General features: G+C 46.0%; 2 protein-coding genes and 1 long non-coding RNA gene across 12 annotated transcripts in view; 2 read left to right on the top strand and 1 right to left on the bottom strand.

Moving 5' to 3' along the window:
* The window catches only part of LOC139546198 (ras-associated and pleckstrin homology domains-containing protein 1-like), a 173,973-nt gene extending 169,258 nt beyond the window's left edge, over window positions 1-4,715 (top strand). For all 3 annotated transcript variants that reach the window (XM_071354299.1, XM_071354300.1, XM_071354301.1), the window contains one exon: window positions 1,299-4,715. In XM_071354299.1, the coding sequence (XP_071210400.1) occupies window positions 1,299-3,326 (2,028 nt within the window). In that variant the 3' untranslated portion in view covers window positions 3,327-4,715. The remainder of the gene's footprint in view (window positions 1-1,298) is intronic.
* A 61-nt stretch (window positions 4,716-4,776) lies between these two features.
* LOC139546199 (uncharacterized) lies at window positions 4,777-12,561 on the top strand. The gene is made up of 2 exons (XR_011669177.1): window positions 4,777-4,817; window positions 5,035-12,561. It is a non-coding gene; the product is annotated as an uncharacterized lncRNA (long non-coding RNA).
* Window positions 12,562-23,583: 11,022 nt separating this feature from the next.
* Window positions 23,584-27,840, bottom strand: part of LOC139546200 (abl interactor 2-like) — a 100,205-nt gene continuing 95,948 nt past the window's right edge. For 4 of the 8 annotated variants that reach the window (XM_071354306.1, XM_071354304.1, XM_071354308.1 and 1 more), the window contains one exon: window positions 27,238-27,604. In XM_071354306.1, the coding sequence (XP_071210407.1) occupies window positions 27,414-27,604 (191 nt within the window). In that variant the 3' untranslated portion in view covers window positions 27,238-27,413. Of the gene's footprint in view, window positions 27,687-27,840 lie in introns of all 8 variants that reach the window. The other 4 variants (XM_071354310.1, XM_071354309.1, XM_071354305.1 and 1 more) reach the window with 3 other exon arrangements.

The raw sequence follows: 27,840 nt of genomic DNA on the forward strand, positions 1-27,840 counted from the left end.
TGTTACTATGCAGCACTGGTATGTTACTGTGTTACTATACAGCACTGGTGTGTTACTGTGTTACTATACAGCACTGGTGTGTTACTGTGTTACTATGCAGCACTGGTGTGTTACTGTGTTACTATACAGCACTGGTGTGTTACTGTGTTACTATACAGCACTGGTGTGTTACTGTGTTACTATGCAGCACTGGTATGTTACTGTGTTACTATGCAGCACTGGTGTGTTGCTGTGTTACTATGCAGCACTGGTGTGTTACTGTGTTACTATACAGCACTGGTGTGTTACTGTGTTACTATACAGCACTGGTGTGTTACTGTGTTACTATACAGCACTGGTATGTTACTGTGTTACTATACAGCACTGGTGTGTTACTGTGTTACTATACAGCACTGGTATGTTACTGTGTTACTATACAGCACTGGTGTGTTACTGTGTTACTATGCAGCACTGGTGTGTTACTGTGTTACTATGCAGCACTGGTGTGTTACTGTGTTACTATGCAGCACTGGTGTGTTACTGTGTTACTATGCAGCACTGGTGTGTTACTGTGTTACTACGCAACACTGGTGTGTTACTGTGTTACTATGCATCACTGGTGTGTTACTGTGTTACTACGCAACACTGGTGTGTTACTGTGTTACTATACAGCACTGGTGTGTTACTGTGTTACTGTACAGCACTGGTGTGTTACTGTGTTACTACGCAACACTGGTGTGTTACTGTGTTACTATACAGCACTGGTGTGTTACTGTGTTACTATACAGCACTGGTATGTTACTACGCAACACTGGTGTGTTACTGTGTTACTGTTTGTCACAGGTGGTCTGGTGAATGTACAGGTGGTCTGGTGAATGTACAGGTGGTCTGGTGAATGTACAGGTGGTCTGGTGAATGTACAGGTGGTCTGTTGAATGTACAGGTGGTCTGCTGAATGTACAGGTGGTCTGGTGAATGTTATGCATCAATGCAGTGCTACCAAATAGGACACTAATGTCTTCGTGTTTTACCCCAGTCTGGCACAGTTTAAAATAACAATGTTGGCTTTCTACCATTTTAATAGTAGTCATGTAACCACTTCTGTATTTTATTCTAACTCATATTTCTCTCTCTCCTTCTCTCGTTTTCTCTCTCACTCTCTCTCACTCTCTCTCTCGTTATCTCTCTCACTCTCTCCCTTTCTCTCTCTCACTCTCTCTCTTTCTCTCTCTCTCTCTCCCCCGTCTCCCTCTCTCTATCCCCGTCTCTCTCTCTCCCTCCCTCTCTCTCTCTCTCTCGTTTCCTCTCTCTCTTTCTAGTTGAGGATGGAGTCAGTGAGCAGACCCTACCCTCTGACGCTGCCCCCCATGCACCAGTCAGCCCCCCCATCCCGAACCAGCTACACCAGTGTCTCCCCCGAATCCTCGCCCTCTCCCCCTGACCCTCCCCCTCCTCCTCCTCCACCTCCCCCTCTCCCCAACCCCCCTCACCAGGCCGCCCCCACCCTGTTCGTTAAGTACAGCACCATCGCCCGCCTGCAGGGTGGCGCCAACCAGACTGCCAATCATTACAATGTCCAACCAATGGGGCAGCAGCAAGGCCCTCCACCCCCTCCCCTCCAGTCTGTCAAACCCAACTACAACACCATGCCATTGGCTCCCACTCTCTACAACCCTCCTCCTCCCCCCTGCTCCATGCCTTCTCCAGGCTCTGCCATGGCCTCTCTGAGGCTTGGCCCCCCCAGCCCTGTTCCTCACTTCATCCCCCCTCCTCCCCCCCAGGCCCAAACCCCGCCCCCCCCTCCGCCCCCAGAGGAGGACCACCAGTGCCCCCCTCTCAGTAACACCGGGTTGCAGCAGTTTCTGTCCCAAAAGTTCCCCAATATGAACTACAACTTCTCCGACCTGGATGGCCAACCTGAGTCCCCTCCTGCCCTCTCCCCTCCCATGTCACCCCCTGCACCTCCCAGAACCTTCTCTGGTGTCTTCCCACCTCAGACCGCTCCTAAGACCTTTGGTCCAGGGATCCCCCTGTCCCCAGTCTCACCCTCCCCTCCTTCTGGTCCAATGAAAAAGCAGCAGAGCTTCTCGACAGGCCATTCGCCCAATCAGCCGCCTCCCACCATGCCCAAACAGCACAGCTTCTCCTCTAAGACCCTCCCCCTGTCCGCCCCAATCTCCCCGACCCCCTCCCTGGTCAAACAGATAGTCAACCAGTTCCCAGGAGCCCCCCTGCCTCCACAGTCCCCCCCGGCCGTCAAGGCCAAACCAAGATGGCAGCCAGGGGGTCAGATCCCCCCCCAGTCCCCAGAGTTCCCCCCTCCTCCCCCTGAGGACAGCCTGGACTTCCCCCCTCCTCCCCACTCCGCCCCCACCCCCGCTCCTCCCCCTCTCTCCCCTGCCAAGATGGGCTCTCCTATTAAAAAGTCTCCCTCCTCCTCCTCCACCGGCTCCTTCGGGAAGAGGGGGCCTCCTCCCACCCCCCAGCGCGCCTCCTCCATCAAGTCTAACTCCTCAGGGGAGTACCAGGAGGAGGGCCAGAGGCAGCCTAAGAAGGTGGAGTCTCTGGTCAGTAAGTTTGCCCAGCCTGGCCTCGGCTCCTGCAACTCCTCTGGATCTCCTGCTAAGGACTTGGGGCCTCCTGCTCCTCCTAAACCAGGCAAGCTGAACCTGTCAGCCCTCCCTCTAGCCCTCCATGGTCTGCAGACAGGGCAGCACCGCCAGCCCAGTGGAGACTTCCCTTCTCCTCCTTCAGAGCTCGATTACTTCCCCCCCCCTCCTCCCGACTCTGAGCTGCTCCCACCGCTCCCCCTCCCCTCTGAGCTCCACCCGGGGGCCCCCAGGGTCGCAGTCGTCAACCCCCAGCCGCAGTCCACGCCCATCGCCCACCCCGTCAGCCAATCATCATGGAAGACCCAGTCTCTGAAGAAGACTCCGCCCCCGACGCTGCACAGGCTGTCCCGGAGCAACACGGTCCAGGAGCCCTTACCCTTGTCCCCCCCGCCCTTCAGCTGTCCCCTTCCCCCCACCCTTCCTGGGGGGCCTAAGGGTGGTACCCTCTCCTCGGTCCAACCCAACTTCCTGGAGGACCTGAACCGGACCTTGAAGAGGAAATCCATCACGCGTCACGGCTCCCTCACGCGTCACGGCTCCTCCCGACTGGAGCCCGTCTCCATGGACGACATGGCCCTCCCCCCTCCTCCCCCAGAGCTGCTGCTGGACCAGCAGAGGGGGGGGCAGGGCGGGAGCCACGGGTACATGTCCTCAGGCTATGCAACGTTACGGCGGGGGCCGCGCCCTGCCCCGCCCAAACGGGACCAAAGCACCAAACTGACGGGAGAGTGGTAGCAGGGGGTGGATAGTGGTGGTAGCAGGGGGTGGATAGTGGTGGTAGCAGGGGGTGGATAGTGGTGGTAGCAGGGGGTGGATAGTGGTGGTAGCAGGGGGAAGAGGAGGACTAGGGCTGAGCTACCCATGCTATAGACCCATCAAGACTACAAGCTACAGACTGACTACAGCCTATAGACCCAATCAAGCTACAGACTGACTACAGCCCCATCAAGACTACAGGCTACAGACTGACTACAGCCTATAGACCCATCAAGACTACAGACTGACTACAGCCTATAGACCCATCAAGACTACAGACTGACTACAGCCTATAGACCCATCAAGACTACAGACTGACTACAGCCTATAGACCCATCAAGACTACAGTCTACAGACTGACTACAGCCTATAGACCCATCAGACTACAGACTACAGACTGACTACAGCCTATAGACCCATCAAGGCTACAGACTACAGACTGACTACAGCCTATAGACCCATCAAGACTACAGACTACAGACTGACTACAGCCTATAGACCCATCAAGGCTACAGACTACAGACAGTCTACAGCCTATAGACCCATCAAGACTACAGTCTACAGACTGACTACAGCCCCATCAAGACTACAGACTGACTACAGCCTATAGACCCATCAAGACTACAGACTGACTACAGCCTATAGACCCATCAAGGCTACAGACTGACTACAGCCTATAGACCCATCAAGACTACAGACTGACTACAGCCTATAGACCCATCAAGACTACAGACTGACTACAGCCCCATCAAGACTACAGACTGACTACAGCCTATAGACCCAATCAAGTTAGACTGACTACAGCCCCATCAAGACTACAGGCTACAGACTGACTACAGCCTATAGCCCCATCAAGACTACAGACTACAGACTGACTACAGCCTACAGCCCCATCAAGACTACAGACTGACTACAGCCTATAGACCTATCAAGCTCCAGACGATATGGAGCCCACAGGCCACTCTCCCCCACGCCACGGTCGTATTCACGAGACACCAAACGGAAGAAAAAGGACCGAAACTGGGACTGAGGGACTACCTGAACTTGTCCAATAAGAAACTATTTTTTTCGTTGCAAAAACATTTCATTACGGTGAACACTAATGAATACAACCCTGAACTCAGCCTGTCTCCTCTCCTCTTCTCTCATGCCACACAGACAGGACTGAGCCAGAAGAAGAATCTTGTTCCTTGTAATCCCAGATTGTTATTCCTTACTCTGTCTACATTATAATAACTGTAAAGAGAGCAAGCCAATCCGCCTATCAAGCTTTTCCACATGTTTGTGCCGCTTTGCATTGAAATCTAACAAGACATAAACAAGAATTTAGCTGCAATATAAACAGGTACTGTTTGGGAGGGACTTCATGTGGGGAGGGCGGGGGGGGGGGGTAACTTTAGTGTTTTTCTATCAGATGATTTTATTATATAGATATTATTATTTTAAAGTTCTGTTTTTAAAGCGTAGTGAGTGGATATGAACTGTGAGTAGTGGAGACCAGGGTTGATGGCTCTGGTCCAGGGTGTTACGTGCGGAAATGTTTTTTTTCAGATATGGGACAGACAGACAGCCACTAGTGTAGTTGGATATGGGACAGACAGACAGACACTAGTGTAGTTGGATATGGGACAGACAGACAGACACTAGTGTAGTTGGATATGGGACAGACAGACAGACACTAGTATAGTTGGATATGAACTGTGAGTAGTGGAGACCAGGGTTGATGGCTCTGGTCCAGGGTGTTACGTGCGGCAGGGTCAGCTTCAGCAAGTCACATGTAATGCCCTGGTCCAGAGCTAGTGTAGAGACAGACAGGTGTGTACAGGAGCAGTATATAGGGAGGATCCTTGGTGTAGTTGGATATGGGACAGACAGATATACACTAGTGTATTTGGATATGGGACAGACAGACAGCTACTAGTGTATTTGGATATGGGACAGACAGACAGACACTAGTGTAGTTGGATATGGGACAGACAGACAGACACTAGTGTAGTTGGATATGGGACAGACAGACAGCTACTAGTGTAGTTGGATATGGGACAGACAGACAGACAGACACTAGTGTAGTTGGATATGGGACAGACAGACAGCCACTAGTGTAGTTGGATATGGGACAGACAGACAGCCACTAGTGTAGTTGGATATGGGACAGACAGACAGACACTAGTGTAGTTGGATATGGGACAGACACTAGTGTAGTTGGATATGGGACAGACACTAGTGTAGTTGGATATGGGACAGACAGACAGCCACTAGTGTAGTTGGATATGGGACAGACAGACAGACACTAGTGTAGTTGGATATGGGACAGACAGACAGACACTAGTGTAGTTGGATATGGGACAGACAGACAGACACTAGTATAGTTGGATATGGGACAGACAGACAGACACTAGTGTAGTTGGATATGGGACAGACAGACATTAGTGTAGTTGGATATGGGACAGACAGACACTAGTATAGTTGGATATGGGACAGACAGACAGACACTAGTGTAGTTGGATATGGGACAGACAGACAGATACTACTGTAGTTGGATATGGGACAGACAGACAGCCACTAGTGTAGTTGGATATGGGACAGACAGACAGCCACTAGTGTAGTTGGATATGGGACAGACAGACAGACACTAGTGTAGTTGGATATGGGACAGACACTAGTGTAGTTGGATATGGGACAGACACTAGTGTAGTTGGATATGGGACAGACAGACAGCCACTAGTGTAGTTGGATATGGGACAGACAGACAGACACTAGTGTAGTTGGATATGGGACAGACAGACAGACACTAGTGTAGTTGGATATGGGACAGACAGACAGACACTAGTGTAGTTGGATATGGGACAGACAGACAGACACTAGTGTAGTTGGATATGGGACAGACAGACATTAGTGTAGTTGGATATGGGACAGACAGACACTAGTATAGTTGGATATGGGACAGACAGACAGACACTAGTGTAGTTGGATATGGGACAGACAGACAGATACTACTGTAGTTGGATATGGGACAGACAGACAGACACTAGTGTAGTTGGATATGGGACAGACAGACATTAGTGTAGTTGGATATGGGACAGACAGACACTAGTATAGTTGGATATGGGACAGACAGATAGACACTAGTGTAGTTGGATATGGGACAGACAGACAGATACTACTGTAGTTGGATATGGGACAGACAGACAGACACTAGTGTAGTTGGATATGGGACAGACAGACAGATACTACTGTAGTTGGATATGGGACAGACAGACAGACAGACACTAGTGTAGTTGGATATGGGACAGACAGACAGATACTACTGTAGTTGGATATGGGACAGACAGACAGACAGACACTAGTGTAGTTGGATATGGGACAGACAGACAGATACTACTGTAGTTGGATATGGGACAGACAGACAGACACTAGTGTAGTTGGATATGGGACAGACAGACAGATACTACTGTAGTTGGATATGGGACAGACAGACAGACACCAGGCTAACACCCCCCCCCCCATGTGGTTGTGTCTGAAATAGCCGCCTATTCCCTACGTAGTGCAGAGGGCCCATAGGGCTCTGGTCAAAAGTAGTGCACTATATAGGGAATAGGGCTCTGGTCAAAAGTAGTGCACTATATTGGGAATAGCTTTCTGTTTCAGACACAGCCTGTTTCTGTCCATCTGTCTGTCTGTAGAGTATGCAGACACATTGTGTTAATTCTATTACAGATGTTTTGCAAAATGGTTAAAAGTCCCTGTTAAAAGTCCCTGTTAAAAGTCCCTGTACAACTGTTAGATGATTGGCTTATGTTTCAATGATCCTCTCAGATGGTCATGGCTTTGATTGGACAAGATTAAACGGTGCACAATGAAGGTCAAGCTCTACGATTGGCTGTTATGTTGATGGCGACGGGTCTAACCTGCTCTGTCTCTTTTGGCCACATTAGCTGTCCGTCTGTCTGTATATACAGCTCCTGTCTCTAAAGGGCCTCCTTTGGCCCTCCAGACAGAAAGGAAGTACACTAAACTACAGGAAGTGCTAGGACAGCCAGGTCACATGACAGAAAAGATTCTAGAATGAAGTGAATGTTCTAGAAGCATCTCTAGACCAGACCAGATAGCCATGTAGCTCCTGACTGGGACGTACGGAACGCCGTTTGAGTCACAGTGTGTCAACAAAAAAATACACTTTTAATTTGACACGTCAAATGACACAGTTCTATTATAGAATGTTGTATGCGCTGAATTTGCATGCGCAAGACAAGCTCACTAGTCTTGGCATTTTTCTTGCGCTGTATCCAATGATTTATGAAAACTTGCTCGGTAGGTCGATGTCCTCATTGAGGTTTTTTTTACAGACGTGTTTAATACGTTTTATGTTCACACTTTATTCAAATATTTATGAAATGCATATTGTTATATTTGGTAGCACTTTTTTTTTTTTTTTTTTTCTCGACTCCAACCCCTTTCGATGCGTGGAACGGATGTGAGGCTAGGTGTACATAAGGATGCTCATTTTTTTTTTTTACTCACAAATGCTCTGACGAAGGCCGATACGTCAAGCTTATTAAAGAGCACTGTACAGGTTTCTTCTTTTCTCTCATGTGTAAGACAAGCCTCGCCACTAGTCAGTTGGTCAGTCAGCACTGTTGAAGCTGTAAAAAAATTTAATAATGTAAAGGCTGCAAACAAGCACAGACTCCGGCCAAGGTGTGTTTAAAACACAGCATTGGTAAATAACCCATTATTTGTTTGACCAAATGTTAAAACATCTGTGCGAGCATTTGAATTAAGATCGGGATCAAACATGTTAGCTATGTAGTACAATATTCTCCCATGTAACCATTCCAGAGGCAAGTGAGAAAGGATGGTGATGCCAGCTAGCCTGCCAGCTAGCCTGCCAGCTAGCCTGCCAGCTAGCCTGCCAGCAAGCCAGCCTGCCAGTCAGCCAGCCAGCAAGCCAGACAGCCAGCCAGCCAGGCAGCCATATCCCAAGCAGTCACACCTGATTCATCCTAGCTAGTCAATATACTGAATAATCAAGCGTTTTGTCAACATTGATGACAGTTTTGGATTTTTGGAACTTCAGTTGATAAAAATAACTAGTTCGCTAGCAGGATAACAAACTAAACAAGCTAGCCAGCTAGTACCTAGCCCACAAGCTAACGTTATAGTTAAGCAGCTAGCTAGCTTTATCTGGCTACTGTGGCTTGACCGGACCGGGGTCCGACCAAAATACGTCGTATTTTAGATGATTAGATGATAAGATGGATAGATAGTTAGTTAGCTAACCATAGCTACTGAAACAAATGATGTTGTTTTGGGGGGGAAAACATCCATCAATCAGCTAGCTTTGTTTCTGACCAGTACTTTCCCAGAGCGAACTAACTAGGTCTGCTTCACGTGGCAGGTCTGCTTTATGTGGCAGGTGTGTGAGACAACACTTTACCAGCATCATGACATATGTATCGGTGAATATATCGCTGTGACATATGCAATACGAGTGGTAGGGTAATTAACCTCTCTGGTACCAGTGGACGGTAGCGTCCCACCTCGACAACAGCCAGTGAAATTGCAGGGCGCCAAATTCAAAACAACAGAAATCCCAGAATTAAAATTCCACCAAGTATTTTCCACCATTTTAAAGATACATTTCTTGTAAATCCAACCACAGTGTCCGATTTCAAAAAGGCTTTCCTTCGAAAGCACACCATGCGATTATGTTAGGTCAGCACCTAGTCACAGAAAGCCATACAGCCATTTTTCCAGCCAAAGAGAGGAGTCACAAAAAGCAGAAATAGAGATCAAATTAATCACTTACCTTTGATGATCTTCATCTGGTGGCACTCCCAGGTCTCCATGTTAGACAATAAATGTTTGTTTTGTTTGATAATGTCCCTCTTTATGTGCAAACACATCCTTTTTGTTCGATAATGTCCCTCTTTATGACCAAAACCTCCATTTTGCGTGTTTTGTCCAGTAATCCAGTAATAAAAAGCGTGCACTAATTCCAAACAAAAAGTACAAAAAAAGTACAATAAAAGTTAGTAAAAACATGCCAAACGATGTTTAAAATCAATCCTCCGGTTGTATTTGTCATAAATAATCAATAATATTTCAACCGGACAAAAGCTTTGTCAATAGGAAAGGAGAAATAAGAAAGGCGCGTTCACGATCAGGCGCCTCGCTGATGAATAGAAATTTCCACTGGCCACTGATTGAAAGTGCTGTATCTCCCTCATTTTTCAGAGTAAAAGCCTGAAACAATGCCTAAAGACTGGCCACATGTCGAGGAAGGCAAGGAGCTCGTGAACTGGGTCCTAAGTCTTTGTATGGTGGATAGGCTTTCAATGGAAAAACAGCCTTTCAAAATAATAGTACTTCCTGGTTGGATTTTCCTCTAGTTTTTGCCTGCTATATCAGTTCTGTTATACTCACAGACATTATTTTAACAGTTTTGGAAACTTTAGAGTGTTTTCTATCCAAATCTACTAATTATATGCATATCCTATCTTCTGGGCCTGAGTAGCAGGCAGTTTAATTTGTGCACGCTTTTCATCCAAAATTCCAAATGCTGCCCCCTACCCTAGTGAAGTTAATTTTTATTAACTACTTTTAAAAAATTATGAACTTGCAGTCATATTCAGGTCCTGATTGGTCAACAAGTAGTATTATTTGACTTATACTTCTTTTTTTGGACACGCAGTGACCCAAACGGCATTCCATTTGACACGCGGTGACCCAAACGTCATTCCATTTGACACGCGGTGACCCAAACGGCATTCCATTTGACACGCGGTGACCCAAACGGCATTCCATTTGACACGCACATTGTTGTTTCACACTAATGCCTTCTCTTTTAATGTCATTAGGTCCCAAATTGCACCCTATTCCATATGTAGTGCACTGCTTTTGCACGGACCGCGGCCCGTATGCCCTGTGAGCGTCCTGTTCCAGGGGGTTGTTATTGTACATCAAGCTGCCTCGATACAGAAACAAGAGATTGGCTCCAGCTCCTATGGCCCTTTCTGGCTCTGACCAGGTGGGAATGGAATATCGTGTCCAGTGTTTCATTTATAAATCGGGAGTTGCCGGAACAAAAAGTGAGCTCGAGAGGAGGGTGACCTGGGGTGTTCTGAGGTACCGAGAACAAAAAGTTACTCAAAAAAAGCATTGCATGCAGATCACATTTGTGTAGAGGCATAGAGCAGAGGAACTTACAGAAGTTGCACACATGAAAAAAAAAATTTAGTAGCCTTGGGTGCAGGAACTGCTTCTTATAAACGCATTTCATGCAATTGTCATTTTTACCAGACTGGAGACTTTGGCATAATTTTTTTTTGATGCTGCTTTCAAAAGAACTGAGAACTCGGAGCTGGCAAATCTCCGACTTCCAACTTCATTGTGTTCAAAACAACTGGGAAATTGGGGGGGAAATGAGTTTTGAACGGTCATCCGGCTGGGGAACTCTGACCTCTTTCTCGAGCTCTAACTTTCCGACCTGAAGATCACTGACGTCATGATTCAATCTAGTTTTATGATTCCATCTAGTTATGATTCAATCTAGTTATGATTCAATCTTAGTTTTTTTCCCCCAGAGTTCCCAGTTGTTCTGAAACCACCACAATACCGCACAGTGTTGTCTTGAATCCACCAATAGCCCCGGCCTAGGTGTGGAGACACAGTGTTGTCTTGAATCCATCAATAGCTAGGTGTGTGGAGACACAGTGTTGTCTTGAATCCATCAATAGCTAGGTGTGTGGAGACACAGTGTTGTCTTGAATCCCCCAATAGCTAGGTGTGTGGAGACACAGTGTTGTCTTGAATCCATCAATAGCTAGGTGTGTGGACACACAGTGTTGTCTTGAATCCACCAATAGCTAGGTGTGTGGAGACAGTGTTGTCTTGAATCCATCATTAGCTAGGTGTGTGGAGACACAGTGTTGTCTTGAATCCACCAATAGCTAGGTGTGTGGAGACAGTGTTGTCTTGAATCCATCAATAGCTAGGTGTGTGGAGACACAGTGTTGTCTTGAATTCATCAATAGCTAGGTGTGTGGAGACACAGTGTTGTCTTGAATTCATCAATAGCTAGGTGTGTGGAGATACAGTTGGCTACAATATGAGGAAGAAAGTATAGTCCTAAAAATGCTTTCCTATTTCACTGACTCACCCCCCATGATGCACAGCTCACTCACTGCTGATGGGCTCGTGCCAAAAGCCTCTCTCTCTCGTTTTAAAACAATATTTGGAAGTTGATCTAATATGTTGGTTGATTAAAGCAGACAGATTATAGTCTTCTCTTTTCAGCAGGAGCCATTTGCTTTCCAACCAGTGTTTTTCCACGGGCGTAGACTATTTAAAATATTGCGAAAGGCCAGTTTTGTTCACTGATAGATTTGCGTTCCCGACTGTAGGCTATGCCTTGGTACCGTATCCGGCCAAATAGGTGCCAGAACAAAATCGTCCGGATCCTGTTCTGGCAGAATCTGGCTCAAATTAAGCACTGATTGGACCCGTTGGGAACCGACCCGTTTTTACATTCTCAGTAGTAAGAAGAGGCTGTAGCATGAACTAAGACCACATCTGGTGATCTGTCTGTCTGTCTACCTATCTGTCTGTGTGTTGTTTGGTTAAAACCAGGCATGCCCATTGGTTTATCTAGTAAGTCAGTACCTAGAAATTATGTATGATGCACAACGTGAACGTGAGTACTACATCATACACAACGGTGTGTAGAGTGGAAGGTGAACGTGTGTACTACATCATACACAACGTTGTGTAGAGTGGAAGGTGAACGTGTGTACTACATCATACACAACGTTGTGTAGAGTGGAAGGTGAACGTGTGTACTACATCATACACAACGTTGTGTAGAGTGGAAGGTGAACGTGTGTACTACATCATACACAACGTTGTGTAGAGTGGAAGGTGAACGTGTGTACTACATCATACACAACGTTGTGTAGAGTGGAAGGTGAACGTGTGTACTACATAATCATACCGCTGCCTTTTACGTCTGTCAACAGGAAGTGACATCAGCAGCATTTAAACAGTTCTGTCCTTAATTTCAGGTCAAGAAAAACAAGATAAAAACAACCTAAACATGATTAACTGAAGGTCAAAGGAGCTCTATAAAGTCAACAACATTCTTAGATACGTTGCTGTAACGGGGAAAATTAAAAGCTAAAATGCATTTAAACTGAATAAAAATGTGCAAATGATACCTCTGCATATCTCAGTGCATTTTTGTGTCTGCCCGAGTGTTTCTGTTTATATATGTAGTCACAGTTTAAACTTGCATTGTATTTCCTTCGATGAGGAGAGCTGTGTGTATTGTGAAGTGTGTGTGTAGATCACTTAGTGGGAGTCAGGGTGGCCTGCAGTACATTCCACTGTGCTGACAGAGGGTCCGGCTCTCCATCTGACATTGGCTCCTGTGTGTCACCTGACCCCTTATTGGAGTTGTGATTGGCTCCTGACTGAGCCTGGATTTACAGTGCATTCGGAAAATATTCAGACCCCTTCCCTTTTTCCAAATGTTGTTACGTTACAGCCTTGTTCTAAAATGGATTAGATTGTTACCCTACAATGACAAAGCAACATCAGGTTCATAGAAATGGTTGCAAATGTATAATACAAAAAGTAAAATATTACATTTACGTAAGTATTCAGACCCTTTACTCAGTACTTTGTTGAAACACCTTTGGCAGAGATTACAGTCTCGAGTCTTCTTGGGTATGACGCTACAAGCTTGGCACACCTGTATTTGGGGAGTTTCTCCCGTTCTTCTCTGCTGATCCTCTCAAGTTCTGTTAGGTTGGATGGGAAACGTTGCTGCACAGCTATTTTCAGGTCTCTACAGAGATGTTCGATCGGCTTCAAGTCCGGGGTCTGACTGGGCCACTGAAGGACATTCAGAGATTTGTTCAAGAAGCCAGTCCTGCATTATCTTGGCTGAGTGCTGAGGGTCATTGTCCTGTTGGAAGGTGAACATTCGCCCCAGTCTGAGGTCCTGAGCCCTCTGGAGCAGGTTTTCACCAAGGATCTCTCTGCACTTTGCTCTGTTTATCTTTCTCTCGATCCTGACTTGGGTTGGAAAGTTTACTGAAATTTTCCATGGGAAATTAAGCCCCGACATTTTGCTGAAATTCATCAAAAAAGGTTAGCTTATAACTGAACCTTTTTGTGGGATACACATAAGGCAATTCTAGGTCTTGTGGCATATTTTGGTTAAACTATCCCCAATTCAATGGCATTGCAACCCTCTGCATGCACAGTGCATTCTTCCATCACATGTACAGCTGATTCTCAAGATCTTGCACACTAATGAGATGCCATTGAGCCCACACTACTACACTGTCTGAGCCAAGGACTACATGCTTTCTGGTGAGTTTTATTACAATACTGGGCGGGGTGAATATATTTTATATGACATACATGATTTTTTGTTAACCAGTAAATAGTAGCCTAGAGCAAAGTGTGTTAATCATTTCTAACTTTTTAACAATTTCTGCTAGTTAGTTTTTGCTACCATGTGGGTTTTAGCTTGCTTGAGCCTGCTAACTGAGGAGTGTTAATTCACCTGTTTCCATACATGTAAAAAATAAAATTAAAATAATCGATAGGATAAGCTCTTTCTCCCTCCTCTCTCTCTTCTCCCTCCTCTTTCTCTTTCTCCCTCCTCTTTCTCCAACCTCTCTCTTTCTCCCTCTCTCTCTTCTCCCTCCTCTCTCTCTTCTCCCTCCTCTCTCTCCCTCCACTCTCTTTCTCCCTCCTCTCTCTCTTTTTCTCCCTCCTCTCTTCTCATTCCTTTCTCATAATTCCTCCATCTTTTGTTGATCTGTGGGAGCAGATCATCATAACAAATGACTTTTCACTCTGTGGAGTCTATGAATAAACTGACAACATGGCTGTCTGTCAAGTGTACTGCATCATACGAGAGCATGTTTTCAAAGTGTCATTTGTTCTATTATCAAACTATCTGATTCATTTAGGCCAATAATAAATAGTTTACAGATCAAATGCAATTTAGAAAAATAATGTATGTAGTCTTTGTTGTACAATAACATGACCTTTGGCAGGTACGTTCCATATGAAAGGTGTTCCCACAGGGGGGAATTCCCACCCGAGTACGTTCCATATGAAAGGTGTTCCCACAGGGGGAATTCCCACCCGAGTACGTTCCATATGAAAGGTGTTCCCACAGGGGGAATTCCCACCCGAGTACGTTCCATATGAAAGGTGTTCCCACAGGGGGAATTCCCACCCGAGTACGTTCCATATGAAAGGTGTTCCCACAGGGGGGAATTCCCACCCGAGTACGTTCCATATGAAAGGTGTTCCCACCCGAGTACGTTCCATTTGAAAGGTATTCCCATAGGGGGGAATTGCCACCTGGGTAAATGGAATGCGATTCCCTTTTTTTATTCCCTTTTCTCCCAACGCGTATTCTTACCTTGAACTATTCGCGCTATTTGTTTTGGGGGTTGTAAATAAATACAAATGAAGGTGTGATCCAGACTTAATCCCCCTCAATTCCACCACCGTTGTGTGATGAAACGATGACTAAGGTCGAGCAACCTGTCAATTCCAAGTGGAACAACATCTACTTAATCTTTACCTGATAGAAATAACACTGTCGTCCATTGCTATTGATAAGAGCTAGGTGAATGAGAGAGCTGTTAGGACCGGGGGATTGTAAACATATATGACAATTGTTTCAGATCTATCTATTCTACCTTATGATTGCTGGAGACAACTGTACAGATTCCGCAGTAATTATTGGGGTCAAATTTGTCTCCACTTTTGTGGATTGGGGTGATCAGACCCAAGCTATAGGCTTCTGTAGCCATGATAGCCAAACCTAACAAGTTGATTCATGATTTATAGAATGTTTTAATTATATGCCCAGTCTTTTCACTGTATTTTTTAAAGTTTGTATCGTGTAAAATATTAGCCACTACCGGTAGCCACCGTCAGTTAAACCCATAAACATTTATAACTGCACTGTAGTGTTAGTTTCCTTACATTTATCATCATTCCATTATATTATTAGTTGACCTTTCTTTCTCCTGTCACATCTGTGTAGTTGTTCCTGATGATCCCTAGCATTAGTGGATCTTATTGGGCTAACGTATTACACGTTGGCCAATAACTAGGGACATGTAGCCTATTGGATTCATAATGGGAACTCTGACCCTACATAGCAGGTTAAACCCGGAGCGGTTTAACAACTACTGGACCGCTGTCATACAGTTCCATGAGGATTATTAATGTTTATTTATAGGACTACTGTTCAACTCCTATTGTACACTTTTCTCACCTTCCAATATTTCATGGATTGAACAATTTAATATGGCAGCTTTCAGGATGAATCAAACCACTATTTTTGATTCACCACAATACATTTTGTCTGTAAAGGCTCTCCAATCCTGTCTTTTCATTATTAATATTTCTTAACCCTGAATAATATACAAGATCAGAGTATTTTTTGTGTCTATGAATTGGTGCTGAACAGGAGATGAATATATGTGTGTATTTACATCTGTTTTGATCTCTAATATTCTGAACACTTCTCTCCATATATTCCAGAGAAAATTCTAAATTAAAGTTACACCCTGAACTACTGAGAAGTGCGAAGGAAAGGCGTACATTTCCTAAGTCTGAATCGGGCCTATATAGAGTAATGTTTCTTCTCATCTTCTAAACTATTTAAAAAATAAAATAAAATCCCTTTCAACCCCCCCCCCCCCAACTCCCCCCCCAACTCGTGTTTAGAATATTAATCCAAGTAGAACTCAACTCCTTCAAATAGATTCTGTAGTATACCTAGTCCTTAATATTTACAAGTCAATGGTTGACGTGTTCAAATCAATTCGTTTTCAGGGTTGGGTATGTGTGTTAGAGCATTATAACAGTCAGCCTGACAGATATTCCTTGTTAAGACTTCACTGTTTCGGCTTTGAAGTCAGACGAATACTTACATGACGCATCATTACTATTACATGTTTAGACAAAGAAATAAATGTTTTATTAGCCAGATATCCAAGAGGGACGTATCAAAATGTTTCCGTCTGGTAAACAAACAATGTCAGTTTACATTCTGTTTATTTGGCTTGAATCTGTAGGATTTTTTTACTTGGCCACAAATCCCAGTAAACCAGTTCGACAGTAAGAACAGAGTGCAGCTGGAAGCCTTGTTTACATATAGTGACTCTCCCAGAGGTGAGCGCTGGGCTGAGGCTCTCTACAGCAGCCTGGAGTCGTATCAACGCCTCAGAGCTGTCTAACTGTCTTCCTACTGCAGCCTGGAGTCGTATCATCTCCTCAGAGCTGTCTAACTGTCTTCCTACTGCAGCCTGGAGTCGTATCAACGCCTCAGAGCTGTCTAACTGTCTTCCTACTGCAGCCTGGAGTCGTATCATCTCCTCAGAGCTGTCTAACTGTCTTCCTACTGCAGCCTGGAGTCGTATCATCGCCTCAGAGCTGTCTAACTGTCTTCCTACTGCAGCATGGAGTCGTATCATCTCCTCAGAGCTGTCTAACTGTCTTCCTACTGCAGCCTGGAGTCGTATCATCTCCTCAGAGCTGTCTAACTGTCTTCCTACTGCAGCCTGGAGTCGTATCATCTCCTCAGAGCTGTCTAACTGTCTTCCTACTGCAGCCTGGAGTCGTATCATCGCCTCAGAGCTGTCTAACTGTCTTCCTACTGCAGCATGGAGTCGTATCATCTCCTCAGAGCTGTCTAACTGTCTTCCTACTGCAGCCTGGAGTCGTATCATCTCCTCAGAGCTGTCTAACTGTCTTCCTACTGCAGCCTGGAGTCGTATCATCGCCTCAGAGCTGTCTAACTGTCTTCCTACTGCAGCCTGGAGTCGTATCATCGCCTCAGAGCTGTCTAACTGTCTTCCTACAGCAGCCTGGAGTCGTATCATCTCCTCAGAGCTGTCTAACTGTCTTCCTACTGCAGCCTGGAGTCGTATCATCTCCTCAGAGCTGTCTAACTGTCTTCCTACTGCAGCCTGGAGTCGTATCATCGCCTCAGAGCTGTCTAACTGTCTTCCTACTGCAGCCTGGAGTCGTATCATCTCCTCAGAGCTGTCTGTCTTCCTACTGCAGCCTGGAGTCGTATCATCGCCTCAGAGCTGTCTAACTGTCTTCCTACTGCAGCCTGGAGTCGTATCATCGCCTCAGAGCTGTCTAACTGTCTTCCTACTACAGCCTGGAGTCGTATCATCTCCTCAGAGCTGTCTGTCTTCCTACTGCAGCATGGAGTCGTATCATCGCCTCAGAGCTGTCTAACTGTCTTCCTACAGCAGCCTGGAGTCGTATCATCTCCTCAGAGCTGTCTAACTGTCTTCCTACTGCAGCCTGGAGTCGTATCATCTCCTCAGAGCTGTCTAACTGTCTTCCTACTGCAGCCTGGAGTCGTATCATCTCCTCAGAGCTGTCTAACTGTCTTCCTACTGCAGCCTGGAGTCGTATCATCGCCTCAGAGCTGTCTGTCTTCCTACTGCAGCCTGGAGTCGTATCATCTCCTCAGAGCTGTCTAACTGTCTTCCTACTGCAGCCTGGAGTCGTATCATCTCCTCAGAGCTGTCTAACTGTCTTCCTACTGCAGCCTGGAGTCGTATCATCGCCTCAGAGCTGTCTGTCTTCCTACTGCAGCCTGGAGTTGTATCATCGCCTCAGAGCTGTCTAACTGTCTTCCTACAGCAGCCTGGAGTCGTATCATCTCCTCAGAGCTGTCTAACTGTCTTCCTACTGCAGCCTGGAGTCGTATCATCTCCTCAGAGCTGTCTAACTGTCTTCCTACTGCAGCCTGGAGTCGTATCATCTCCTCAGAGCTGTCTAACTGTCTTCCTACTGCAGCCTGGAGTCGTATCATCGCCTCAGAGCTGTCTGTCTTCCTACTGCAGCCTGGAGTCGTATCATCTCCTCAGAGCTGTCTAACTGTCTTCCTACTGCAGCCTGGAGTCGTATCATCTCCTCAGAGCTGTCTAACTGTCTTCCTACTGCAGCCTGGAGTCGTATCATCGCCTCAGAGCTGTCTGTCTTCCTACTGCAGCCTGGAGTCGTATCATCTCCTCAGAGCTGTCTAACTGTCTTCCTACTGCAGCCTGGAGTCGTATCATCTCCTCAGAGCTGTCTAACTGTCTTCCTACTGCAGCCTGGAGTCGTATCATCGCCTCAGAGCTGTCTGTCTTCCTACTGCAGCCTGGAGTCGTATCATCTCCTCAGAGCTGTCTAACTGTCTTCCTACTGCAGCCTGGAGTCGTATCATCTCCTCAGAGCTGTCTAACTGTCTTCCTACTGCAGCCTGGAGTCGTATCATCGCCTCAGAGCTGTCTGTCTTCCTACTGCAGCCTGGAGTCGTATCATCTCCTCAGAGCTGTCTAACTGTCTTCCTACTGCAGCCTGGAGTCGTATCATCTCCTCAGAGCTGTCTAACTGTCTTCCTACTGCAGCCTGGAGTCGTATCATCTCCTCAGAGCTGTCTAACTGTCTTCCTACTGCAGCCTGGAGTCGTATCATCTCCTCAGAGCTGTCTAACTGTCTTCCTACTGCAGCCTGGAGTCGTATCATCGCCTCAGAGCTGTCTAACTGTCTTCCTACTGCAGCTCACTAAGGCCTCCACTGGCCAGCCTCGGACCGCCAGCTCTAGGCAGAGTCTGGGTAGTTCCATATTTTGTCCCCATTTCCCAATGATGTAGACCCCACTGTGCTCATGGAAACGTTCAACACTCTAGGAATAGTTTTATACCCTTCATCACATCTCTGCGATCTACAGACAGTCCCTTGGACTCCATGGTATATAGTTTCTGCTCTGACGTGTACCTGTCAACTGTGGGACCTTATAAAATGTGTTTTAACTTTGTCATGATGGTGTGTTGTATGTAGATGGTTGACTAATAAGTGAAGAAGGTGTATGAATACTTTCTGAAGGCACCTGGTAACTCGCCCCCCCAGAGATGTTTTGGGTCTATTTTTTCTGTTCTGCTTGTGTAGCCAGGGCTTCATTGCGTGCGTAAGATGGCCAGTGGTAAGTTTAATAGGGCTAAAATCAGCCGTGTTTGAACCTCCTACTAGGGCAGGGGCGGACTGGGACAAAAATTCAGCCCTGGCATTTCAGCCACATCACCGCACCGCTACTTAAAGACACACGGGCAGTAATTCTGACACATAACGGCAACTATAGTACAGTGTTTCCTGTACTGGTGAAACTATGTTAACCAGCTCATGTTTTAAGACAAATACAGTGCCCTCTGTAATTATTGGCACAGTGAAGCATGTTTTTTCTTATTTTGTATTTATATTTTAAAAATCAAACAATGACTAGGAGGTTAAAGTGCAGACGGTCAGCTGTGTGTGTTATTTCATCCCTATTGGGAGAACAGTATATAAATTACAGCGCTTTATGGACAGAGTGTCCCCCATTTTAGGGAGAAAAAAAAAAATGGGACAAATTCACTTGTGTATTAAAATAGTAAAAAGTTTAGTATTTGGTCCCGTGTTCCTAGCACGCAATGGCTACATCAAGCTTGTTACTCTACAGTACATTTGTTGGATGTTTATTTTGGGTGCGTTTCAGATTATTGTGCCCAATAGAAATGAATGGTAAATAATGTATTGTCATTGGAGTCACTTTGATTGTGAATATTAAAATGTGTCTCAACATTTCTACATGAATGTGGAAACATGATTACAGATAATTGTGAATAATGAGAGAAAGTTACAAACTCACAGATATCATTGTGAGTCCTGTCTTTGCAGACTCCTCAGGTGTCGGTGTGAGTGTTTTTGGAACCGGTAGAGTCTATGGACTTGGGCCACCGTGGTCGATGTTCGGTTTACCACAGCTCCCTGTGGGTTTGAGCCGTGGGCTGTCGTGGTTCATTGACTCTGGTCGATGCTCTGCAGTGCGCATTTTTACCAAGTCACCATAGGTGTTCTGGTGGTTTCTTGTACGTAATTCTGACAATTCGCCAAGTAAGTGTTGTTCTAGAGACTTGGGCTGCCGGGGGTTCTAGAGACGCCGGGGGTTCTAGAGACGCCGGGGGTTCTAGAGACGCCGGGGGTTCTAGAGACGCCGGGGGTTCTAGAGACTTGGGCTGCCGGGGGTTCTAGAGACGCCGGGGGTTCTAGAGACGCCGGGGGTTCTAGAGACTTGGGCTGCCGGGGGTTCTAGAGACTTGGGCTGCCGGGGGTTCTAGAGACTTGGGCTGTCGGGGGTTCTAGAGACTTGGGCTGCCGGGGGTTCTAGAGACTTGGGCTGCCGGGGGTTCTAGAGACGCCGGGGGTTCTAGAGACGCCGGGGGTTCTAGAGACTTGGGCTGCCGGGGGTTCTAGAGACTTGGGCTGCCGGGGGTTCTAGAGACGCCGGGGGTTCTAGAGACGCCGGGGGTTCTAGAGACTTGGGCTGCCGGGGGTTCTAGAGACTTGGGCTGCTGTGGCAGCATGTTAAACACCCCTATATCGGTCGTTGTCTCCCCATATCCTAGCTCTACACATCCTATGTTAAACCTCGTTCCCTCCTTCAGGGAACAGTAGTTATACTTTTCAACAACACAGGTAAACTTAAGAATTCAGCTCATAGATATTTATATATAGATCCTATATGTAATTCTGTTTCAGCCATTCAGACAGAGACAGCAGTAGCACGAGGATCAGTCCCCATGATACAATTTCATCTTTTTTCTCTGCTCTACCTCTTGATCGACACCCTTTAAATTCTACAATGGGTGAACGCAGGTAGTATTTCATAGATCTAGCTGGTCTCGTGTTTATTTCCAATGGCCAGGTAAACAGTATTGATATCAGACAGACCCTGCAACATGCCCTGTACACACAAGCTCATAATGTCTGGATTGGAGTATAATAGAATGTTATTCAACAGTACTACAAACATACATGGTTAACCACTACTCAGTCTGGGGTTTTCATAATGGGATGTTGCCATCTCAGGACAGCCATTTTGTTTTTCTAATCATTCAACCATCTTAGGTTTAGTAACAACCTTTCACAAGTGTTTAAATGCACTATTCACAAAATGGTTAACCACTAGTCAGTCTGGGGTGTTCATAATGGCACCTGGTGCCCTAACTAAAATACAGGGGGTGATCCACCCAGGTCTTACCTAGTGTGCCTAGACAGTGAATATACTACGGGTATATGTATGTGTAACAGTATAACTTTACGTCCGTCCCCTCGCCCCGACACGGGCGCGAACCAGGGACCCTCTGCACACATCAACAACGGTCGCCCACGAAGCATCGTTACCCATCGCTCCACAAAAGCCACGGCCCTTGCAGAGCAAGGGGAAACCCTACTTAAGTCTCAGAGCAAGCGACGTAACTGATTGAAATGCTAGTAGCGCATACCCGCTAACTAGCTAGCCATTTCACATCCGTTACATATGCCCGCGGGCCTCTTGCCTAAGCACTCCCTAGGTGCCTTCCCCTTCCCCCCTGGGAACAAACGAAACAGAATTTTACAATCAAAAACAGTCCTTTTGTCATAGACATACCTTAGTAGGACTGGCTACAAAAATACCGGCAACAAATTATACCTCTGCGCAACAACGAAAACACAGGACATACTAATCATCTCTCTCAGAGAACAACCAACACAGTAAATAACCCACAGCCATCAGCCTCCTCTCTCAGCCATCAGCCTCCTCTCTCAGAGAACAACCAACACAGTAAATAACCCACAGCCATCAGCCTCCTCTCTCAGCCATCAGCCTCCTCTCTCTGAGGACAACCAACACAGTAAATAACCCACAGCCATCAGCCTCCTCTCTCAGCCATCAGCCTCCTCTCTCAGAGAACAACCAACACAGTAAATAACCCACAGCCATCAGCCTCCTCTCTCAGCCATCAGCCTCCTCTCTCAGAGAACAACCAACACAGTAAATAACCCACAGCCATCAGCCTCCTCTCTCAGCCATCAGCCTCCTCTCTCTGAGGACAACCAACACAGTAAATAACCCACAGCCATCAGCCTCCTCTCTCAGCCATCAGCCTCCTCTCTCAGCCATCAGCCTCCTCTCTCTGAGGACAACCAACACAGTAAATAACCCTCAGCCATCAGCCTCATCTCAGCCATCAGCCTCCTCTCTCAGCCATCAGCCTCCTTTCTCAGCCATCAGCCTCCTCTCTCTGAGGACAACCAACACAGTAAATAACCCTCAGCCATCAGCCTCATCTCTCAGCCATCAGCCTCCTCTCTCAGCCATCAGCCTCCTCTCTCTGAGGACAACCAACACAGTAAATAACCCACAGCCATCAGCCTCCTCTCTCAGCCATCAGCCTCCTCTCAGCCATCAGCCTCCTCTCTCTGAGGACAACCAACACAGTAAATAACCCTCAGCCATCAGCCTCCTCTCTCAGCCATCAGCCTCCTCTCTCAGCCATCAGCCTCCTCTCTCTGAGGACAACCAACACAGTAAATAACCCTCAGCCATCAGCCTCTTCTCTCAGCCATCAGCCTCCTCTCAGCCATCAGCCTCCTCTCTCTGAGGACAACCAACACAGCCATCAGCCTCCTCTCTCAGCAATTATCTTTCTTTTGAGCAACAGAACACTGGTTTTTATATAGCTTCAGAAGGCATTGGGAATTGGAGACAGCTGCGTCCTGACGAGGGGGCGGGGTCTGCTCTCCAATTAGCCATGGAGTCGACCAATCAGCTGCTTGGGGGGATTTCAGGAAGCCATCCTGAAACACACACTTAAACCACAACACAGAAACTGGGGAACGTAACATAGCTCTACAACCATCTGAAGTTCTACAACCATCTGAAGTTCTACACAGCCTATCTCTACAACCATCTGAAGTTCTACACATCCTAGCTCTACAACCATCTGAAGTTCTACACAGCCTATCTCTACACATACTAGCTCTACAACCATCTGAAGCGCGACACATCCTAACTCTACAACCATCTGAAGTTCCACACATCCTAGCTCTACAAGAAGTTCTACACATCCTAGCTCTACAACCATCTGAAGTTCTACACATCCTAGCTCTACAACCATCTGAAGTTCTACACATCCTAGCTCTACAACCATCTGCAGTTCTACACATCCTAGCTCTACAACCATCTGCAGTTCTACACATCCTAGCTCTACAAGAAGCTCTACACATCCTAGCTCTTTAATCCTCATGCCCGTCCTGGAGCTGCAAGGCCAACTTATATAACAGACAGTGAAAACACACAGCTGTAAGAAATGTGCAGCCAAGAGTGTTCAGTTTCAACACTCTCATTTTATTTGTTGGTTTCTGTGTCCATGATCGACTGGGGGTCACAGGGCATCATGTTACAATGGCACAGTCTGTATTCTAAATGGGACCAATTCCTTTTCTAGTGCACTACTTTAGACCAGGGCCTATAGGGGTAGTGCACTACTTTAGACCAGGGCCTATAGGGGTAGTGCACTACTTTAGACCAGGGCCCATAGGGGTAGTGCACTACTTTAGACCAGGGCCCATAGGGGTAGTGCACTACTTTAGACCAGGGCCTATAGGGGTAGTGCACTACTTTAGACCAGGGCCTATAGGGGTAGTGCACTACTTTAGACCAGGGCCTATAGGGGTAGTGCACTACTTTAGACCAGGGCCTAACCAGGGTAGTTTAAAATTAGTGCTCTGCATTTTGTCCGATTGACTTTAAAAAAAAATATATATATACCACGGTCAGTTTGTCCTTCAAATGTTCTAAGATACACAAATATAGTTTTAGTTTAACAATGTTTGTTATTACTCTTCTGTGTGCTTTCATCAGTACTGAACAAATACTAAATTAACTATTTCATTACATTCTACGAACATGTGGAGATGGACTACACTGTTATTGCACTAGTGACCCAATATAAAAACACTACCCTGCAATACGTAACAATATTTCTCGGTTTAATTTCCACACAATACCGTGAAACACTTTTTAGGTAAAAATACAATTTAAAAAAAAAAATCACTTCAGTCAATAAGTTAAACAGTTAAACGTCTGGTTAAGAATGACATCCACACACAGGGCCGGCCCTAGGCATAAAGCAACAGAAGGGACCCCCCCACAAAAGTTGGAACTCAGTCAGGGTCTAAACTTGCTGTTGAGATTTAGAAAACACAAGGTGCAACTTCAACATGTGGTTGTGCATCAGCAGTTTCTCTTATGTCAGTTAAATTTTTTTTAGATTAGTGATCATGGTTGAATTACTGACCCGGCACGCACCCAGGAGCACAGACCTCCAATTGATGTTCTTAGTCACTCAGCATCATTTTATCATGGCAAAATGAGTAGAATTTCAGGAAATTAAGTCTAAAACTTCAACTTTTCCTCTTCGGTGTCCCCCCTCCCCTCAAAAGGCTAGGCCGGCCCTGTCCACACACATGACAAAATATTCAACACCAGAGTATGAGTGGAGCTTCATATTAAAGGCTGAATGCAGATGTTTTTATATCAAATCATTTCAGAGTAAAAATTAAGTACTTTACTGTAATAGATTTCCATTAAAATGGGCACACAAAAAACTCAAGAACGTTCGAACCAGCTGTTATTAGCAGAGGTTTGGAACGCTTTGTTATTGGTCTATTAACCGTATTGTGATGTCACCACGGAAAGCCAAAACTCTGTCCATGTAAACCCACTGATTAGATGGTCCTGAAACTCTGTCCATGTAAACCCACTGATTAGATGGTCCTGAAACTCTGTCCATGTAAACCCACTGATTAGATGGTCCTGAAACTCTGTCCATGTAAACCCACTGATTAGATGGTCCTGAAACTCTGTCCATGTAAACCCACTGATTAGATGGTCCTGAAACTCTGTCCATGTAAACCCACTGATGAGATGGTCCTGAAACTCTGTCCATGTAAACCCACTGATTATATGGTCCTGAAACTCTGTCCATGTAAACCCACTGATTAGATGGTCCTGAAACTCTGTCCATGTAAACCCACTGATTAGATGGTCCTGAAACTCTGTCCATGTAAACCCACTGATTAGATGGTCCTGAAACTCTGTCCATGTAAACCTACTGATTAGATGGTCCTGAAACTCTGTCCATGTAAACCTACTGATTAGATGGTCCTGAAACTCTGTCCATGTAAACCCACTGATTAGATGGTCCTGAAACTCTGTCCATGTAAACCCACTGATTAGATGGTCCTGAAACTCTGTCCATGTAAACCCACTGATGAGATGGTCCTGAAACTCTGTCCATGTAAACCTACTGATTAGATGGTCCTGAAACTCTGTCCATGTAAACCCACTGATGAGATGGTCCTGAAACTCTGTCCATGTAAACCCACTGATTAGATGGTCCTGAAACTCTGTCCATGTAAACCCACTGATGAGATGGTCCTGAAACTCTGTCCATGTAAACCCACTGATGAGATGGTCCTGAAACCCTGTCCATGTAAACCCACTGATGAGATGGTCCTGAAACTCTGTCCATGTAAACCTACTGATGAGATGGTCCTGAAACTCTGTCCATGTAAACCCACTGATGAGATGGTCCTGAAACTCTGTCCATGTAAACCCACTGATTAGATGGTCCTGAAACTCTGTCCATGTAAACCCACTGATTAGATGGTCCTGAAACTCTGTCCATGTAAACCCACTGATTAGATGGTCCTGAAACTCTGTCCATGTAAACCCACTGATTAGATGGTCCTGAAACTCTGTCCATGTAAACCTACTGATTAGATGGTCCTGAAACTCTGTCCATGTAAACCTACTGATTAGATGGTCCTGTGTAGATTGTATTTTCAACCAGCAACTATCACCACTGATCACATTTACACAGTGTTAGTGTCATCATCTGTTGTATAATATAATATAAAACACAGGAAAAACTACAATGTAAGGATATCCCTAAAAATGATAAAACAACCAAATCTGATGGAAGGCAAAGCTGAAAAGTAAAACTGGGTGAAATGTCAAACTGAAAAATCTGAACTGTTTTACTATTGAAGCATGCAGTCTATGGATCGCTCCCTACACAACATACCAGCCTAGTCCACTAGTACACAATATAATATTCTGAACCACAAAATAAAGAAAAGATGTACCGATGCCTGTCAGAGACATGAAGCCATCGTTTTCATTGCCACAAGGGGGAAAGTACCAATATTCTATGTTTGCGTCTCAAATGGCACCCTATTCCCTAAATAGTGCACTACATAGGGAATGTGATGTGCTCTACACCTGCAGATCAGACTCACAGATCCGAGACATATCGGCCAACCCCTACACAGGCAACCACTCGTTTCCTTTCCTCAGGATAGAGGAGTTAGCATAACCCCTACACAGGCAACCACTCGTTTCCTTTCCTCAGGATAGAGGAGTTAGCATAACCCCTACACAGGCAACCACTCGTTTCCTTTCCTCAGGATAGAGGAGTTAGCATAACCCCTACACAGGCAACCACTCGTTTCCTTTCCTCAGGATAGAGGAGTTAGCATAATCCCTACACTCGTCTTTCCTTCCAAACACAGGGAATAAAATAGTTTTTTTTATTGAAACAGTTTATCCTTCATATGTCTTACAAATGATTGTTATTGGTAGTTATTACTTGCTGAGTTTCGATAGTGTATTGTAGTGTGTATCTCAGTCCACAGAAGCTCAGTCTTGATTCTCTTCCTCTTCTCCCGAGTCAGTAATCCAAGTCTCCTCCCCCAATTATCTTCATCTTCAATGTCTCCTTTTTACACCCCAATGCACGAATTAGTCCGCATGGTAGTCTGTACACCCCGTATACAGACACATGTTATCCATGCATCGGGTACACAGCTATCTCCTCCCTGTTCTGGGCTGTGGTTCAGAGTGTGTCTCTGGGGGGGGGGCTTGGCGGGGTGTGGTCTCAGTCTGCGTCGTGCATGATGGATTCTACGTAGTTACCAGGGAAGAGCCCGGAGGTATCATTCATAGTCCCCTCGTACCAGCCATCATCGTTCTTCTTGATCACATAGATGATACAGCCCTCGTTGAACGACAGCTCATCCTCCTTGTCTGCTGCGTAGTCGTAGATGGCCACAACTGAAGAGGAGAGACGAGACACAGATCAGTATTATCAGTTAGCTCCTTGTCTGCTGCGTAGTCGTAGATGGCCACAACTGAAGAGGAGAGACGAGGCACAGATCAGTATTATCGGTTAGCTCCTTGTCTGCTGCGTAGTCGTAGATGGCCACAACTGAAGGAGAGACGAGGCACAGATCAGTATTATCAGTTAGCTCCTTGTCTGCTGCGTAGTCGTAGATGGCCACAACTGAAGAGGAGAGACGAGGCACAGATCAGTATTATCAGTTATGACATCTCCTTGTCTGCTGCGTAGTCGTAGATGGCCACAACTGAAGAGGGAGAGACGAGGCACAGATCAGTATTATCAGTTACGACAGCTCCTCGTCTGCTGCGTGGTCGTAGAGAGGAGTCAACATGATCACCAACAGGATTAGGTCTGAAGCTCTAATCAACCTAATGATGTCATAGATCACCAGTGAAAGG

Source organism: Salvelinus alpinus, chromosome 20, assembly GCF_045679555.1.
Source record: "Salvelinus alpinus chromosome 20, SLU_Salpinus.1, whole genome shotgun sequence".
Taxonomy (NCBI): domain Eukaryota; kingdom Metazoa; phylum Chordata; class Actinopteri; order Salmoniformes; family Salmonidae; genus Salvelinus; species Salvelinus alpinus.